Source organism: Elaeis guineensis, chromosome 1 (assembly GCF_000442705.2).
Source record: "Elaeis guineensis isolate ETL-2024a chromosome 1, EG11, whole genome shotgun sequence".
Taxonomy (NCBI): domain Eukaryota; kingdom Viridiplantae; phylum Streptophyta; class Magnoliopsida; order Arecales; family Arecaceae; genus Elaeis; species Elaeis guineensis.
Genome location: NC_025993.2, coordinates 31,110,528 through 31,128,592, shown reverse-complemented (window position 1 = coordinate 31,128,592; position 18,065 = coordinate 31,110,528). Strand labels below are relative to the sequence as shown.

Sequence of the window (18,065 nt, the reverse complement as noted above, 5' to 3'; positions counted from 1 at the left end):
AAGGACTTAATTAAGAAATTTATCATGAATGTGTTAGATTAGATCTAAAAAAAATTTATGATTTATTTTGAGTTATTTTCTGTTATGAAATGAGCAATAGAATTGTTTATGAAATGTGCTGACCCGTTTGTGAAATGAGTTAACACATTTGGTGAACAGAAAATAAAATCTTTCAAATTTGAAAATTTTCGAAATGCCAAACCCTGACCCATCAGCCCAAGTACTTAATTAAAAGAATTAAGTGTTGTCTAGTAGGTCTAGAATTGTGAATTAAGACCTAAGACAATTGCATAAACTTTGGGTCAATGGGTTAGATGGAATTAGGTCCTAATTGGGTTAGACCTAAGGTTAGCTTAAAAAATAGACTAAATGGAGTAATTGGTCAAATCTAATCAAAAGTTGAATTAGATTAGGTCAAGGATACTCTAGACTCAACTCAATAGTTGTAGTTGAATGGGTCCATGTCTTTAACTAGACCAGATGGACTTAATTCATGGCTACATGGTGGAGCCCTATTTACTAATTGATCAAATTAAACTAATGAACCGGTTGGTGTCTAAGGTAAGTTCGGCAGTTTTGACCAGTGGTTCTTTAAGCGGGAGCTACTCGCATTGATTCGATCATTGACGAGTTAATGGCAATCCCCACCACTGATCTCACTTACCTGGCCAATCTGGTAATTAGATTTTGATTAGATCACTTGGTGATTAGAGCTCACCCATGTCATTAGGTAAATCAGTGTGACTGATTTAGGTGCTCCTAATGCCAGCTTTAATTAAATCTTTTTTAATCTGACTTGGTGAAGTCAGTGGGAGGATTGAAATTGGCTGGATGATTTTCTTCTCTACTATTCTTTAATAAAATCTCAAAATTATTAGGTCCCTAAAATGATTAAGTTATAATGATAACTAAGTCATAGCCTCCCATTAAGTGAGTGATAATGAGTCCATTAGTTCAATGATCATTGGAGGCCCAAAGGCCTGGTGCTTCATTGGCTAATGGAATTATTATTCATAATATGATAATTTGATTGAGTCTTTCTGATGGTGGTTAGGTTGGCCGGCCAAAGTCGGGCCTGATCATTTATTGGTCCGATTCACCAAATTAAGTCATGTTAATGGTTGGACCTAACCAGATCTTTTCAGTGGAGGCCAAAGCCTACTGATTAGGTTCTGGGCAAAATCAATTACTAGAAGTTGTTTAGAGAAACAACTGGTTAAGAACCTACCCATAGATGCACATGGGTTGACCAACCAAAGTTGGGCTCGTGTGTAGTCTGTGTGGATTCTAGTACCCATTAAGGAATTAAAGTAATTCCTCGAATTGGAGGATGAGGCTACCAGTTCGTAAAAATATTGGAAAAAACTTTAGACTAAAGTCCAAGTCTTTAGTATTAATTTATGTACTAATAGAGGTCTCGTTTTCTTTATGCAGCTATGGCCACTACCCTGTCGCTCCGTCATTATTAGATAATGACAAGCTCATGGGACCCAATTTCGATAGCTGGTATCGAAAATTAAAAATCGTCCTTGAGCATGAGCGGATCCTTTATGTAGTAACGGATCCAGCACCTGAGGAGCCAGCTCCGAACGCTAGTAAGGCGATCCGAGACACTTACTTGAAGTGGCTCAATGACCGCACCACCGTTCGATGTATTATGCTGGCAGCAATGAATGACGAGTTCAGCCGAAGGTTTGAGAATGCCCAGCCACAGGAGATGCTTCAAATGTTGAACGACTCCTTTGGCACGCCTGACGACGTTGAAAGGCACAAAACTAGTTGTGCCATTTTCAATGCTCGGATGAGGGATGGGGCCTCAGTCACTGATCATGTACTGTACATGATCGAGATGATTGAGCACCTAAGCAAATTGGGCTTTCCTCTGCACGAGCAGCTCGGTAAGGATGCGATCCTTAATTCCTTGCCCAAGTCCTTCCTCCCATTCCTTACTCATTTTCGAATGACAAAGCCTGCAGTAAACTACCACGGATTGTTGGGTTGCTGCAGAACTTTGAGAAGGATCACCAACTCCATAAGGAGTCGGTGAATGTAGTGGGAGGGTCTTCTTCTCGTCGTCAACCCTTTGGGAAGGGGAAGAAGAACAAGAAGAAGAAAAATAAGAAGGTGCAATCTCATGCTGGGACAGTAGCACAGGGTCAGACCAAGAAGCGCAAGCACGACCAGAGCCAGGCGGAGTGCTTCTTTTGCAAGAAGCAGGGCATTGGAAGAGGAACTGTCCTCATACATTGCTCCCTGGACCCGAACAGGCCAAAGAAGAAGCAAGGTAATTATATGATAACTCCTTGCAACTTTTTCATTTGTGATACTACTACCTGGGTATTGGATACCGGAAGCCCTTATCATATTTGTAATTCGATGCAGGGTCTGCAGGTCAGTAGGAGATTTGATGAAGGGAGAGTTCCTGAACGTTGGAGATGGAAGCAAAGTTCCAGTTCTAGCTTTAGGAATCATGAGTCTTGTAATAATTCTCAAAATAATTCTGAGTGAATGTCACTATTGTCCAAGTTTTTTATTAAATATTATTTCTGTAGGCTTTTGGCCATGTACGGTTATAATTTTTTAAAAAAAAAATATTTGCAATATCATTTTGAATGGTGTTACAATTTTGTTGGACAATTAATAATGAAATTTACTTACTATCACAGCCTGTTAATGTGGTTCAAAACTTCGGTAAACGTCTAGAATAGATAATGTGTCAGAAGTCTACCTTTGGCACTGTAGGCTAGGTCATATCAATAAGAACAGGATAAACAGGTTGGCTCAAGAAGGAATTCTTGAAGTAGTGATTGTGAATCACTTCCAACCTGTGAGTCCTGTCTTCTTGGGAAGATGACCAAGTCACCTTTTACTGGAAAAGGTGAGCGAGCCAGTGAACTCTTAGGTTTGGTACATTCTGATGTATGTGGACCCATGAGCTCAAGTGCAAGAGGTGGATTTTTCTACTTCATAACCTTCACAGACGACCTATCTAGGTATGGGTATGTCTATTTAATGAAGCATAAATCGGAATCATTTGAAATGTTCAAACTATTTCGAAATGAGGTAGAAAAATAAACTGGAAAGTGTATTAAAACTCTTCGATCTGATCGAGGAGGTGAATACCTTTCCAATGAGTTTCTGACGTATCTAGGGGAGAATGGGATTCTCTCTCAGTGGACTCCTCCTGGAACACCACAGCATAATGTGTGTCTGAAAGGAGGAATTGGACCTGTTAGATATGGTTCGATCCATGATGGGTTTGCTGGTCTGTCGATCTTTCTCTGGGGATATACGCTCGAATCGGCTTGTTACCTTCTAAATAGAGTTTCGAGTAAGTCTGTAGCCAAAACCATATGAGATATGGATAGGATGTAAGCCAGTACTCTCGCACCTTAGGGTTTGGGGGTGCCGCTTATGTTAAACTTTAATTACAGACAAGCTTGGACCTAGGTCTGACAAGTGTAATTTTATAGGGTACCCAAAAAGAGACCAAAGGGTATTATTTCTACCTGCTGATGAGCAAAAGGTTTTGTCAGCCTTAAGGTAATTTTTTTAGAAAAGGAGTTCCTTAGTGAAAACTGTTGCCTCTAAGGTCGAACTTGACGAAGTTCGACAGGTGGAAAAATCGACACATGTTACTGAACCTGAACCGAATTTGATTAGATCAGATCCGGAGCCCATTGATTATGCACCCTTAAGGCGGTCTGGTAGAGTACCACATCAACCGGACAGATACTATGGTTTCTTGGTCCGGGATGGTGATCCTGTCGAACTTGATGAAAATGATGAGGATCCGATCACCTACATGGATGCAATGCAGAGATCTGACTCTGAAAATGGCTAGAGGCCATGAAATCCGAAATGGAGTCCATGAAGGTCAACGATGTGTGGACATTGGTTGACCCACCCGAAGGAGTAAAACCCATAGGGTGTAAGTGGGTCTTCAAAAGGAAGAGGGCGCAGACGGAAAGGTGGAGACCTATAAAGCCCGTCTGGTTGCCAAGGGATATCGTCAACGTTATGGTATAGACTATGACGAGATTTTTCTCCTGTGGCAATGCTCAAATCCATTCGGATTATGCTTGCGATAGCTGCCATCTGGACTATGAAATCTGAAGATGGATGTGAAGACACTTTCCTAAACGGAGAGCTGGACGAAGAGGTGTATATGATACAACCTGAAGGGTTCACATCCACAGATGAGTCTAAGGTGTGCAAGCTACAGAAGTCCATTTATGGACTTAAGTAGGCATCTCGAGTTGGAAACATACGTTTTGATAGGACGATCAAACGTATGGCTTCGTTAAGAAGGAGAAGAGCCTGCATTTATAAGTGGCTAATGGTCCAGTAGTTGTATTTCTTGTATTGTATGTGGATGACATTCTCTTAATCGAAAATGATGTCCCTGCATTACAGGGAATAAAGATTTGGCTATCGTCACAGTTCTCCATGAAGGATCTGGGAGAAGCTTCCTACATCCTAGGGATGAGGATTTATAGGGATAGATCCAAAAAGTTGCTTGGCTTATCCCAGTCCACGTACATTGATACTATGCTGAAAAGTTCAGCATGAAAATTTCAAGAAAGGCTATCTACCGATAGGCCATGGAATTTTTCTCTCGAAGAGGGATTGTCCGACAACACCTCAAGAGAGAAAGCGTATGGGTAGGATTCATATGCTTCGGCAGTGGGATCTATCATGTACGCCATGACATGTGCACGACCAGATGTGGCATACTCACTAGGGGTAGTGAGTAGATACCAATCTGATCCAGGAGAGAATCACTGGAAGGTTGTTAAAACCATCCTGAAGTATTTAAGAAATACTAAGGACCAATGGCTTATATATGGTGAATCGGACTTGAGACTTATAGGGTTTACAGACTCTAGTTTCCAGTCTGATCGCGATGATAGCAAGAGTGTATCAGGATTTATTTTTACCCTTAATGGTGGGGCTGTCTGCTGGAAGAGTTCCAAGCAGCACACTATGGCTGATTCAGTATGCGAGGCGGAGTATATTGCTGCATCAGATGCTGCCAAAGAAGCGGTGTGGCTGAGAAAATTCATCACCGAGCTCGGAGTAGCACCCTCCCTTGTTGGTCCAGTTCTGCTCTGCTGTGACAGCTCTGGAGCCATTGCTCAGGCGAAGGAACCAAAGGCACACCAGCGGATGAAGCATATTCTGCGCCGCTACCATCTCATCCGGGAGATCGTGGATCGAGGTGACGTCGACCTTCAGAAGATCGACGGGAAGGAGAACCTGGCTGACCTATTCACTAAAGCCATTGCGGTGAAGGAGTTCAACGACTACAAGTCGAAGATGGGTATTAGATACTGCACCGATAGGCTTTAGGCCAAGTGGGAGATTGTTGGGAATAGTATCCCAAAGTCAATCGTCAGCCTGTTGACGGTTGTACTCTTTTTGTATTAGTACATGAATTATAAATAAATAAAAGTTATTTTGATATTTTTTCATCACAAATGTTTCATCTTCTAATGAACTCCTGTGTTGTGGTGAAGTCCTTAGGACTATTTAGACTCGACAAAGAAGGATTTGTCGCTTAGTCCTTAAACATGTTCGCGACCAAATGATACGTTGTTACCAAGGATGACAACGTTTATCGAGCATAGGTCGTTGTGTGCCATATGGGTTGGTTGTCCTCATAACCAAAGAGTGTGGAGACACTCCTATGGCATACAGGTGAGATGTAATGATACATCTGCACTGAACGTGACCAACTCCGGAGCTATTTCTGCTGTCAAGATTTGCTCCGATGGGATATGGATATAAATATCCCTCCGACCTGAGACCGCCACGGTGACTTGCAAGCAACTCACTGCACTTAGGCACTGGACTACCTGAATTTCTAATTCAATGACGGAAGGCTGCTGGGTGTAGTCAAGTACTTGACTTGTCGGTGCGTGTGTCAAGATGGGATTGACCACTCTAGTTTAGGAGCTGTGTACAGTCGTGTTTTAATTTAGTAAAACCTTGGCCAGGGTAGTCCTAGTGAGGAGTCACAGGACTAATTGAGTTGAGCACGATTCGGATGATATCATCAGGGTTGACAGTTTAACCCTGAGTCGTCCTAAACACAGGGGTCAAAAGGGATGAATTATATGGTAACCATATTCACGTAGGTTCTGAATGTTGCGATTGTGATTATTCGACCTATCCGATCATCGGGTACCATTGCTAGATGGTCACTTCGATTAGTACAGAATTGATTCCTGTGCTACCGGCTTAGGTTCGAACTTGCGGGGTCACACACATTAGTGGTTCCTTTCTGATCAGATGGCTGATTATGAGTCTTATGTGTCTGAGACTCTATGATTGAGAATTAGGATTCTCTGATCATGAGTTCCACATATTTTGGGTACCGGGGTCAAAATTTTGAATTTTGAATTTTGAATTTGAAATTTGAACTCTTTGATCAGGGTTTCATATCGATGGTCTCTGATGCCTGATTGCCCATCGGATTTGGACTCAATATTTATGAGAGGTTTAATTAGTGATTTGATCACTAATTAACTCAATTTGATTGAGTAATTATTTTTGGATCAAGTCCAATTGAATTGGATTCAGTTTGGATTGACCCGATTAGGTTAAATGTTGACCTAATCGCTAAGGTGGTTTAGTCCCTGATTTAATCAGGGGTTAGGTTTAGTTAATTCCTGATTTGATTAGGATTTTATTGAGCCTAATTAAATCTAATTAAGTTGGATTTAATTTATTCTAATTGTGCTTAACCTATTTAGATTAGGTTGGCTCAATTAGGTTCAAACCACCTTGACTTTTCTCCCTGCGCCACCTCACTTCTTCTATGCATATTTAAATTCACGAGAAGCAACTTCTCATGAATTTTCTCCATGCAGAAGCCATCCCACGCCCACCCTTTTGTGCCAAATATCTGGATAAAAATAAGTTGGTTGGCCATTCAAATTCAAAAGAAAGTTTGAATTTGAATGAGCAACCAACTAATCCATGCGCCATGGTCTTATCTTGTGCGCCCCATATTTTACACGAGAAAATATTTCTCGTATAAACTCTCCATGCACAAATCAACTCACGCCCCTTCTCTTCTCACGCACAAGTGGATAGGGATGAGTTGGTTTTGCATTTGAATTCAAATTTGATTTGAATTCAAATGTGCAACCACTTATCTTTATCCTCTCATGCAGATAAGACACGTTCGACGTTGTTTTAAAAAGAGGAGAAAGGTGGGACGTGCGTAAAAATTTTAGGAGAAAAACTTTGGGGTGTGAGGAAAGTTTGTGCGCAAGGTGAAGGTCCAAAACCTTCCGAGAGAAAAAGAAAGAAAAGAAAGAAAATTGAGCGTAGGGTTTCTAGTGTGTACCCTAGGGTTTCTACCTAGGGTTTGGGAAGTGAGATTGGTGTGCCACGAGTGTTGTGAGTCCACCAAATTTTAGGGAGAGATCCATCAGCCTCTCAAGCAATCGTGCAAATGATCCGAAGCATCCGAGGAGTCGGCACACGTTGATCGAAGGAGTTCGATCAACATCTGCCATCAAAAGGGTGAAATCACGAACTAGCATTCGTGAGGAGCTGATCAGACGGGAGCTTCGTGTGGACGATCCACAGGGGCCAGATATTTATGTGGCTGTGATGTGACGATCAGAGCCCCCCGACGGTGATCAAATTGCGGTGATCGACTACTCGCAAAAGGTGATGTGTTCTGAACACAGTACTGTAAAAGGTTTACTGATTCAAATTTGAATTTCAAATTTAAATGCATGCTGTTGTATCATATTTAGATCCTAGTGTAGGGTTAATTAGTATTAATTAATGAGATTAATTAATAATTTCACTGTAAAATAGTAATTTTGAAAAAGTTTTAAAATTACCATTTTGCCCCTGCACAAAATCTTCTAACAATTTCTCCTTCCAAAATTAATGAAAGTTCCATTAGTTCTTCTATATCTCTTATGTTAAATTCTAAATCTTATGAAACTTAGTATAGAAGATTAGGTCATATCAATCTAAGATCAATCAATAAAATATCTAATCTTAATTTGATTCCAAAAGTAAACATCAAACATAATTTAAAGTGTAAAGTTTATATTCAATCTAAATAACTTAGAAAATCTTTCAAGCCTGTAGCTTTTAGAGAAACTCAAATTTTTGAATTTATTCATAGTAATATCTATGATTTTAATAGAGGAACAATCCATGGAGATAGTTGTTATTTTGTAACTTCTATTAACAACCTCTCTAAGTTTTGCTATAGCTATATTTGGAAGGCTAAGGATTACAAAGCAATTGCTGAAAACCAATTTGAAAAAAGGATTAAAATTCTAAGGTATGATCGACGAGGTGAATATAGTTCAAATAAATTGACCTTGTTCTACGAAGAATATGAGATAATTTATGAAGTCACTGCTCTCTATTCTCCTCAATCAAATGATGTGGCTGAGTGAAAGAATCAAATCCTACTAGACATGATCAATGCCATGATTATAAATTTTAGTATACCTCAAAACTTATGGAGAAAGGCTCTTTTATTAGCCTACCATATCCTACATAGAGTTCCATATAAAGATAGAGAAAAAAACACCCTATGAACTTGGAAAGGATATCCACCCAGGCTCAATTACTTTCGAGTTTGGGGTGCTTAGCTAAAGTTAAAATTTTTGAACCAAAAAAGTTAAGATAAGACCTAAAACTATTGATACTGTTTTTGTTGGCTACTCTTTAGATAGTAACACCTATAGGTTCTTTATTGTCAATTCCAAAATTCTTATAATATTATCATTGAATCCAGAGATGCAATTTTTTTCGAAAATTTCTTTTCTTGTAAAGCTTGAATTTTTAGATCAATTATTGATCAATCACCCTCTTTAGATTTACAACCATCATCATCTATTCTAACTATAATAGAATTAACTCCTAAATATGATCTTAGGAGAAGTAAAAGAACTAGAGTTGAAAAATACTTTAGGGAAAGCTTGTTTACTTTCTTGACAGAAGATACTCCTATCACTTTTCAAGAAGCCATGAACTCTCCGGATGCTCTATTTTGGAAGACAATAAATAGTAAAATTGAATCCATTATTGACAATAATACTTGGATTCTTATTGATTTGCCTCCTGAAAATAAATCTTCAGGATGCAAGTGGATCTTCAAAAAGAAGATGAGGACTGATGGTACAATAAGAAGTTCAAGACAAGGCTTGTTGCTCAAGGATTTGGGCAAAAAAGCAGGTATTGACTTCTTAGATATCTATTAACTTGTGGGCCATGTTATTACTATTCAAGTCCTACTTGCATTAGCTTCTATCAATAAACTTATTGTTCATCAAATAGATATTAAGACTATCTTTCTGCATAGAGATCTTGAAGAAAAAATTTACATACAGCAGCCTAAGAATTTTTCTATGCCAGCCTAGGAGTACAAAGTCTGCAGACTTGTTTGTGCTTTTTATAAGTTGAAGAAAACTCCTAAGTAATGGCATAAAAAATTTGATATAATAATCTTTTTCTATATATTTTAAATCAATAAATCAGATAATTATCTTTATCATAAATAAATTGATAATCGATTCATTCTTCTTTACCTCTATATTGATGATATTTTGATTCTTCCTCTTAATCTTGACTTAATTAATGATATCAAGAATTTTCTATCACATCATTTTGATATGAAAGATTTAGATGAAGTTAATATAATTTTTGGTACGAAGATCATTCGTACTTCTGATTCAATCTATTTATCTCAATCTCACTATACTCAAATGGTTACTAATAAATTTGGATATTTTGATTATTTTTTTATGTCTATCTATTATGACCCATTAATCCATCTCTTGAAGAACACAGAAAAATATGTGAACCAAGAAAAGTATGCTCAAATCATTTGTTCTTTAATGTATCTACCGAATCGGACAAGACTTGATATTGCTTATGCTATTTCTAAACTCAGTAGGTATACCAATAATCTTAGTATAGTTCATTAGACTGCTTTAGAGAAAATATTCTGATATCTTAAATATACAATAGATTATTTCCTTCATTTTGTGGGTTATCCAAATATACTTGAGGGTTGTAGTGATTCAAATTGGATTTCTGATATATTAGATATCAAATCTATTTCTGGCTATATTTTTTTTCTTAGAGAGAGTGTTATTTCTTGGCAATCTTCTAAACAAATCTTTTAGCTAGAAGTACTATGGAAACTGAACTTGTTGCCTTTAATTCTAATTATTCTGAAGCTAAATGGCTAAAAAAAATTTATCCAAATTCTTTTAATATATTCTTCTATTCCTTCCATATCTATTTATTATGATTCTAGAGCTACAATAGATTTTTATAAAAAGAAGCTTATAAATACTAAAATAAATAGACATATTAAACTAAGACCAAAGTTTGTAAAAGGAAAAAAAATTCAAAATATTTTTTTAATCATATTGCAACTAATCTTAACCTTGCAAATTGCCTTGCAAAAGGCTTGAATAGGACTAAGATTTTAAAGTCATCAAGAGGGATGAGGCTTAGCATATAAAGGACCTTCTAATAGTGAAAATCCAACCTCTATGATAGAAGATCCTTTGAAGGAGATTCAATATGATAATAACAAGCTGATTGGTCAGTCAAAAAGCGCATACAGTTATCAAATATAGGAGTCATAGACTCCAGTCTATTTCTATAATAATTAGTGCTCCTATATGGTAGTTAGAGTTTATTTCTAAATGAGATACAAGAGGTATTTCTTGAGGTGTGATACTATACATATCCCTAAAGAGGCTCACCTATATGAGAGTCTTCATATTTGGCTGCAGCTAAGGACATAGGCAATCTCTAGAAAATCTTATTAAATAATCAAGATATCTGTGTACACGCTATTAATGTGCAAATCTATGACATGAGCTTCTGTATTATGTGTGTGTAATAGTAGAAATCTAAGTCAAAGAAATGTAGTTCAAAATGTTATTCATTCTATTTTCTTTAGGTTGATACTATTAACACTAAGTAAAGTTAAGTCATGAAAGACACCTCATCTATTGTACAGTATACATATCCAATTAAAAATTATTTAAAATTATTAAATTTTTAAATTTTAATTATTTTAGAAATTTTGAGTTTTGAGAGGGATTGTTGGTATTTTGGAGGGAATTGAAAACTCAAAATTCCCTCCAACCATTTCTAGCCAAAACCCAACTTTATTTAGTTCCACATTGGAAAGAAGAAAAGTTGGGAAGGGGTTTATTTTAAAGACCCTTCTCTTGGGCCTTGTGAGCTTTTAGGATGAATCTCACATGCGTGCGCATGGCCCAGCATGCGCCCGTGTCTGTGGCATGGCCTACATTTTATTTTTTTTCTTTGTTTGTTTTTCCTTTTAAGGTTTATTATCATTATTTTCTTATTTAATTTTGGGATTAAATATGATTAACGTTGCTTATCGTTGATCACTCGATTAATATCTTTTTCCCATTGGTTTTTGCTCATTGCCTACTTATTACGTGCTTAATATTTTTTTTAACATTAGAGCCCAAATGGCTAGTTTGTGGGCCAATAAATTGAGCCCTTTACTAAGAATCGAAGCAAGCAAGAAAGTGGCTCTCTCCTGTCTAATCTAATTTCTCTTCTCTAAACCTTCTTCTGCTAATCCTTTTCCAAATTTTTTTCATCTGTTTCTTTGATCTTTCATCAGTGGGTTGAAGCTTTGTCATCCTCTTCACAGTCGTGCCCGCAGAGGAGGTCATCGGTTATATCTTGGAGTGGAGTTCTTGAGTCTGATTCCGCATGAGGGTTGGAAATCATTTTAGGATAGTGCATTGCACACCTCTGATCTATAAGTTTTAGATTAATTTAATATTAATTTTATACTAATATTTGATTATTAATTTAATTAGATTGCAATTGACTCTCATGAGAAACGAATTTCATCACATATTTCTAACACTCACTCCTTAGCTATGGATTTATGATAGAGGTAGATTGCTCATTATTGACATATCGCAATGGGCATCCATGAAGAAGGTAGTGCCATGATGATTTGGATCTATCTTTTGATTGCACAATAGGAACTTCAGAGCCTTAAAATCAGGTGGGAAATATTTTGATAGATTAGGGGTGACAGCTTATTGGACCAACTTTTGAACATGGGCTTTAAGATTAGAGGGATTGGGTGCTTAACTAGTGATCTGAAAGATGAGGAATTGCATGTTAGATACCCATTGTCAAGAAGCAAAACTTACATAGCTGTATGCTTGTTCTTTGGCCCAGGTTTCTTGTCTTTTAATCCCCTGTAACCTATTTATGTCTTCCAATAATATGCCTTTTATTTCCTCATAAACAACATAGGCTTCAAAGAAATGAGGAAAGGTAGGAAGATGGGAACATAGGGATCAACGGCAATTTCCTTACAAATATTCTATGATGACTCAATTGCCTGTTTCCTGTCACCATTATTCATCATAATATGAAAGAAAGGACTATTTATTGTGTGTATCTATCATTACAAGGATCATTGAAGTGGTCAACCATCAAGAATTTTAAAAATTAGCTCATCCTAATTAGCTTAAATATCTTCCAAGAAAATGATAAGACCTCACAATTATCAAGAAAAAATAGACCGTGAGTGTTGCTCCAGCAAGTCATCTAAGGTTCAACTCTATTGATATTCCCAAACTTCGGGGTCCTAGAACCCTACCTCTATATGTGAGAAAGGTGTTACAAGAGGTCTGTAAGTAAGGGATAAAGTAGGATACAAGAATCTCTGAGAAACCCTAAAGGGACCCTAACAAGCCCTCTATTTGCATCAGAACTATTGACCAAAACCTACCTACTTTGGTCCTAATTGTCACTGAAGCAGAGAATTTAACAAAGAAGAGGAGGTCCTAGAACTTCAGCTATTGATGTTGAAGAACCCCACAAACATTGAGAAGATAACATGGTTAGTAGATGACTCAACCACTGTCACAAACCGACAATAAACTGTAGCAGAAAGGGGCTGAATAGTGGTCACACCTTACAATCAGTGAATTCTTACAATCATGCCCCATCATTAGTTTCTTATTTCTAATTATATATATATTTTTATTTTATTTCTATGAAAAATTCTATTTTTTATATTTTATTTTCTATGAAAATTACTTGATTCTCATTTTAAGATTTCATTTTTATGTTTAGTTTTTTTTTTCTTTTATTAATTTTGTTACATTTTTATATATTTATTATATTTATTATATTTAAAGTGATCCATATCTTCTTTTTTAATTTTACATTTTATTTGGTGTTATAAACTTTTAGTTTTATGTTAATTAATTTATGTTCTTTAATCCTGTTCTGTATTTGATATTGTATGTTTAATATAGTTCTTGTTATTTGTATAGACAACTAGAGTAAAATCTCTGTTTTTACTTTAAAGTTAAAAGAAACTCCCGTTCTAGTTTAAAATAAAAGCTACTCCCTGTTTGAAACTTAAATTAAAAGGAGGTATCCAAATATACTAAAATTACCAAATTAACCCTTTGATACTTAAACGGGCACGAAATTTTCTCCCTCGCCCTGATCATCCAACATCCACCGTGTGCTCCCGGGACTTCCGACACGATCGCCCTCCCTGCTTCATCGCTCGTCTCCGACTACTAACCACCTCAAGTCGGTCTACTCTCTTTCGTCCTTACTCTACTCTCTCGATCCCCTCACATTGTTGTTCTCCCCACCTATGGCCGCCTCCCTCTATCTTGCTGATCCTCCGATCGTTGCTGCCTCCTTCCATCACACTGAAGAAGTATAGTCTTCGCTCTCCTGTTAGTGCTTCTGCCTCCCTCCATTATGCCAGAATAATATCCACGCCCGGCCGATGCAAGAAATTCCAACCGGTAAACATTGCCCCCTGTTGAAACCCTAGAAATAGTTTAATTAAATTTTTTGTTGTTTATGATTGAATAAGAAATAATTCAAATTGCATATTCAATGATGCCTAATTGATACAAGTGAAAGGCAATTTATATTTCATTGTGCATAATTTGTACACTGATATGCATATTTAGTACTTTTGTATTGTTTCAGGGCTTAGGATCCTTAAATAAAAAAAGATTGTTATCTTTTCTACTAAATATTTTCTTATATATTGCGTGTAATGCCAAGAGTAGATGAGTGGGAGGTTGGACTGATTTATTTATGTTTTTATATATATTTTGTGTAATATTTTCTTATATGTTTACTTTTATACTTTTATATTGCATTGTGCCACAGGTTCAAACTAAACGTAAGAGGGCTGATTTATTTAGCGGAAGGTTGGAGAGTAGATGCTCTCCAAGTTCATTATACAGAATGTTGAATGCTAAAGAGAAAGGAAAGAAGAGTATAAAGGAGTCAATCTCGGATGCACAAATGAAGCTTTTACAGAAGACACCATTTGCACACTTCCTTGATATCTCAGAGTTGTCTATCAGCTCAAATTAGTTGCATGTGCTCATCAAGTGGTTTGATGAGCAAAGAAGTGTATTCATCGTCAGCAATGGCTTAGAGCTGAAGCTTCAAAAGGATGAGCTTGCCATAATGTTTGGCCTCTCTCTCATTGACCTACCAGTAGAACTTGATGAGAAGGGAGCACCCCCAAAAGGCAAAACATATAATGAATTGCTTGGGGGCTCTCGAGATGGGGGGCATAGAAATAATCTTGAGAAACTATTAAATTTTTATGTTGGCTCTAAAAGAGAGAAGGAGGTGAAAGCTTTTGTTTATGTTTTCATGTTGACTGTGTTGAACACGATACTTTTCTCTTTGTCTACAAAAGGGATGCCAAGATTTATACACCAATATGTTGACCAAGTTGAGAAGTTAGGTGAATTCAACTGGGGGACGACTGTTTATATATTTTTGATGGAGAACATAATATCCAGTCATCTAGCTATATATGATTGGGAAAATAATGTGAAGCCATCATCCGGTTACTTAAATGGTTGTGCTATCGGTTTGTTGATAAGTATCAAGTGTAATTATACTATATTAATTTTATATTTTATAATTTTATAATAACAATAAGCTTGCTAATATTTTTTATTATTATTTGATGCAGGCTTGGTTTCTAGAGAGGGTTTCCTCCATCTTGACACCCCTAGGTGATAGGGCAGCAAGGCCCTGATTATTCAAGTGGAAAGTGAAATGCTTAAAATGTATTAATAAAATTGAAGAAAAAATCAGTGGAATTACCACTGACTAGGTAATATTGTCATTTGTTATTTGATACTGAACATCTATGATATCATACTTCCTTATGATATAATAATACTGCCTTATTGATACTTTATACTTTTATCAGATCAAGGAGTATCAGCTTGCCCCATTTGAGCACAAGTACCTCAGTGGAACATCTATTGGTGCAAGTATTTTTCAGATGTATGTTGATAGGGCTGCCACTGTTGAGATGGAGGGAAGAAAAAAGAAACAAATGGATGTTGCCGGCATATCTTATATTGTAGATTTTCAGAGTCTTGTGCAGAGGGTTGAGATACTTGAAAAAAGCAATAAGAATAAAGATGATGAGATCTTGACCTTGAAAGCAAAGATCAAGTTATTAAAGAGAAATTGCAAAAAAATTTATCGGATTTTGGAAAAGAATAATCGTGGAGTAATATTTTATGATTTTGACTCATCTGACTCTGAGTCTAAATCATATGCATCCTCATTTGACAGTGAGGATGACAATGATGGTAAATCCAAGAAAAAAGTTGAGGAAGAAGAGGAAGAAGAAGAAGAAGAAGAGGAAGTAGGAGGAGGAGGAGGAGAAAGAGAAGAAACAAAGAAGGACGAGAAGAATGAGGGACAGGAAGAAAAAGAGGAGGCAAAGAAGGAAAAGAAAAAGGAGAAAGAAGAGGGGGAGGAGGAGGAGGAGGGGGAAGATGAGAGTAAGAATGATGATCATGATCATCATGATGATCATGACCATGATGATCATGACCTTAGTGGAAGTCATGGGGGTAACGAGGATGGCAACACTGAGGAGAAAAACAAGGATGGAGGGCCTTCTTCAATTATCAAGAGGTTGAAGGAGAGGGTGGATAGGAAGTCAACATTAACCAAGATGGTGAAAGATTATCTTGTTGGCACGAAGTACAAAAAGAGGTGCAAGAATCCTACGATAACCATTAATGCTCCTAGTGATAAGGTAAACCTTTGCCATCATCTGATATTCTCTATACCATATTGATACTGCTCTATTATCATTTCATACTTTCTTTTAGCTATTTGATACATTTTAGTACTATGTGATACTTCCACAGCTTTAGTTTTTCTATTATTGCTATGGGAGTTTTTTTGATACTTCTTTGGTACTACATTGATACTATTTTATAGTTATTTAATATTTTAATTAAATTATCTAATATTTTTTGAGTGCTAACTAATACTTCGTTGTATGCAGAATGTTGCCATAGTAGATGCTGGCATGGCTCAAGCTAATAGGTATGAGTATATAGTTGCAAGATTTTATGCCAATGATAGGTATATTCAAAATTTTAACTTTTCTTTAGTACTTGTAAGTGAATTATCATTATTTTTAGGGACCTTATTTGGAAAGAAGATACCTCATATGGTTCTATATGGGTTGAAGATTTGAGCCTACGTAAATTATTATCTTCAGAGACAATATCTAATGATATAAGTTGAATTATATTATAGGACAATAATACTGTAAAATTTTTCTTTTAAAATTTATAAATTCTATTTGTATGAATGAACAGATAATTAATTGTTGGATGCGTATAATGGAAATCTTGCCCAATAAAGAAAGCTCCAATACGCAATGCAACATCTTCTACCTGTGCATGGAGTCCACGGTATGAATTGTCTATATTTTTTATTCTCAATGTCACATCTAAGCTTTATAAAATAATATTGAGCTACTAACATATTTTTCTTCCTAATTATTGGCAGCATGAGATATTAAACCATTTCTGAAGACTAGGTGAACATCCAGATAAAGGTGCTATGGAAAAAATCATAGGGGGCATGACAAACACCATGCATTTATCTTTTAATCATATTTCTCCTTACATTCTTGCCACATGTCGCTACATAATGCTTCTACTCAACACCACTGATAAGCGGCACTGGCACCTTTTGGTATTTGATACCATGCATGAAAATTTTTTGCATTATGACTCTATAAAAAGTTCAGTAGCAAAAAGAACTGTCGAAACTATTGTAAGTATAAAATCTCAATTCCATTAATCACTATTTGATGTTTATGGCAATTTTGATAAGTGGCACTGGCACCTTTTGATGTTTATGGCAATTCGCTGGTCGGGTTGCTCTTGCTCTTGCTCTTAATTTTTTCTTGCTGTATCAACTCTATTCATGGTAATTCACTGGTTCGATACTAACAAATATAAAATGATTTGACATAGGCGAGCTTCTTCGAGCTATGGTTGAAATATTGTCGGGATATTGCACTTGAAGACTATCTGTGGAACATATATCAGATTGTTGAGACAAGACGAAGATGTTAATTATGGGGTCCATGTTTGCCTATGGGTTTAGTCCTTCTTCAGGAGTAATGAGGAATTTTGGACAGCGACGAAGATCTGTAGCATGGACTGGTACAGGACTCATATGGCACACCATATTCTGATGGATCACAAAAATACTCAAAAGGAGAGCGTTGAGAAATATATAGCTGAGCGACATAAGGATTAATCATTATTTTATTATCAAATATTTTGGACATTTGATGTATGACATGTTCTTTTGGATATGTGCTGCTACCAAAACCTTACAATTCTATGACATGTTCTTTTGGATATGTGATACTATAGCAGGATTTGATTTTTGATGAATCTAAAAAAGTATTGCTTAATGACATTAAAGTATCGATTTGGCATAACAAAGTATCAGTTAATAATATTAAAGTATTATTTAATATAATTACGATATTGTTCGATCAAGTAAGCTCTCATAAAGTTGCTTTGTTCTCTCATATTCACCTCCTGATATCTCATACTCATAGTTAATGCAAGCCTTCACAATAACTCTGGCATGTCCAATTTGGCATACTTATTCAAAGCACAATAAAGTGTTGCTTAATAATATTAAAATAT

General features: G+C 36.4%; 1 protein-coding gene across 6 annotated transcripts; it reads left to right on the top strand.

Annotated features, from left to right (window-relative positions):
* Window positions 1-7,900: 7,900 nt before the first annotated feature.
* LOC140855719 (uncharacterized) lies at window positions 7,901-17,764 on the top strand. Of its 6 annotated transcripts, none has more exons than XR_012138718.1 (7): window positions 13,266-13,844; window positions 14,221-14,929; window positions 15,047-15,190; window positions 15,290-16,135; window positions 16,391-16,431; window positions 16,710-16,805; window positions 17,376-17,764. XR_012138718.1 is itself a non-coding variant. In XM_073252247.1 (5 exons), exons 3-5 carry the CDS (start codon window positions 15,365-15,367, stop codon window positions 16,711-16,713), a joined length of 816 nt encoding a protein of 271 aa, XP_073108348.1. In that variant the 5' UTR covers window positions 13,266-13,844; window positions 14,221-15,190; window positions 15,290-15,364; the 3' UTR covers window positions 16,714-17,764. The 6 variants fall into 6 exon arrangements, 1 of the variants encoding a protein (XP_073108348.1); XR_012138722.1 differs by adding an exon at window positions 16,903-16,951 and having other exon boundaries at window positions 14,221-15,190; XR_012138714.1 differs by lacking the exon at window positions 13,266-13,844 and adding an exon at window positions 7,901-9,222 and having other exon boundaries at window positions 14,221-15,190.
* The last annotated feature ends 301 nt before the right edge of the window (window positions 17,765-18,065 follow it).

Bases quoted from the DNA above. Each gene is read 5' to 3' on its own strand.
- LOC140855719 (XM_073252247.1), top strand. From the start codon at position 15,365: ATGTATGTTGATAGGGCTGCCACTGTTGAGATGGAGGGAAGAAAAAAG. The intron at 16,136-16,390 runs GTAAACCTTTGC...CGTTGTATGCAG, and splicing joins TTAATGCTCCTAGTGATAAG to AATGTTGCCATAGTAGATGC.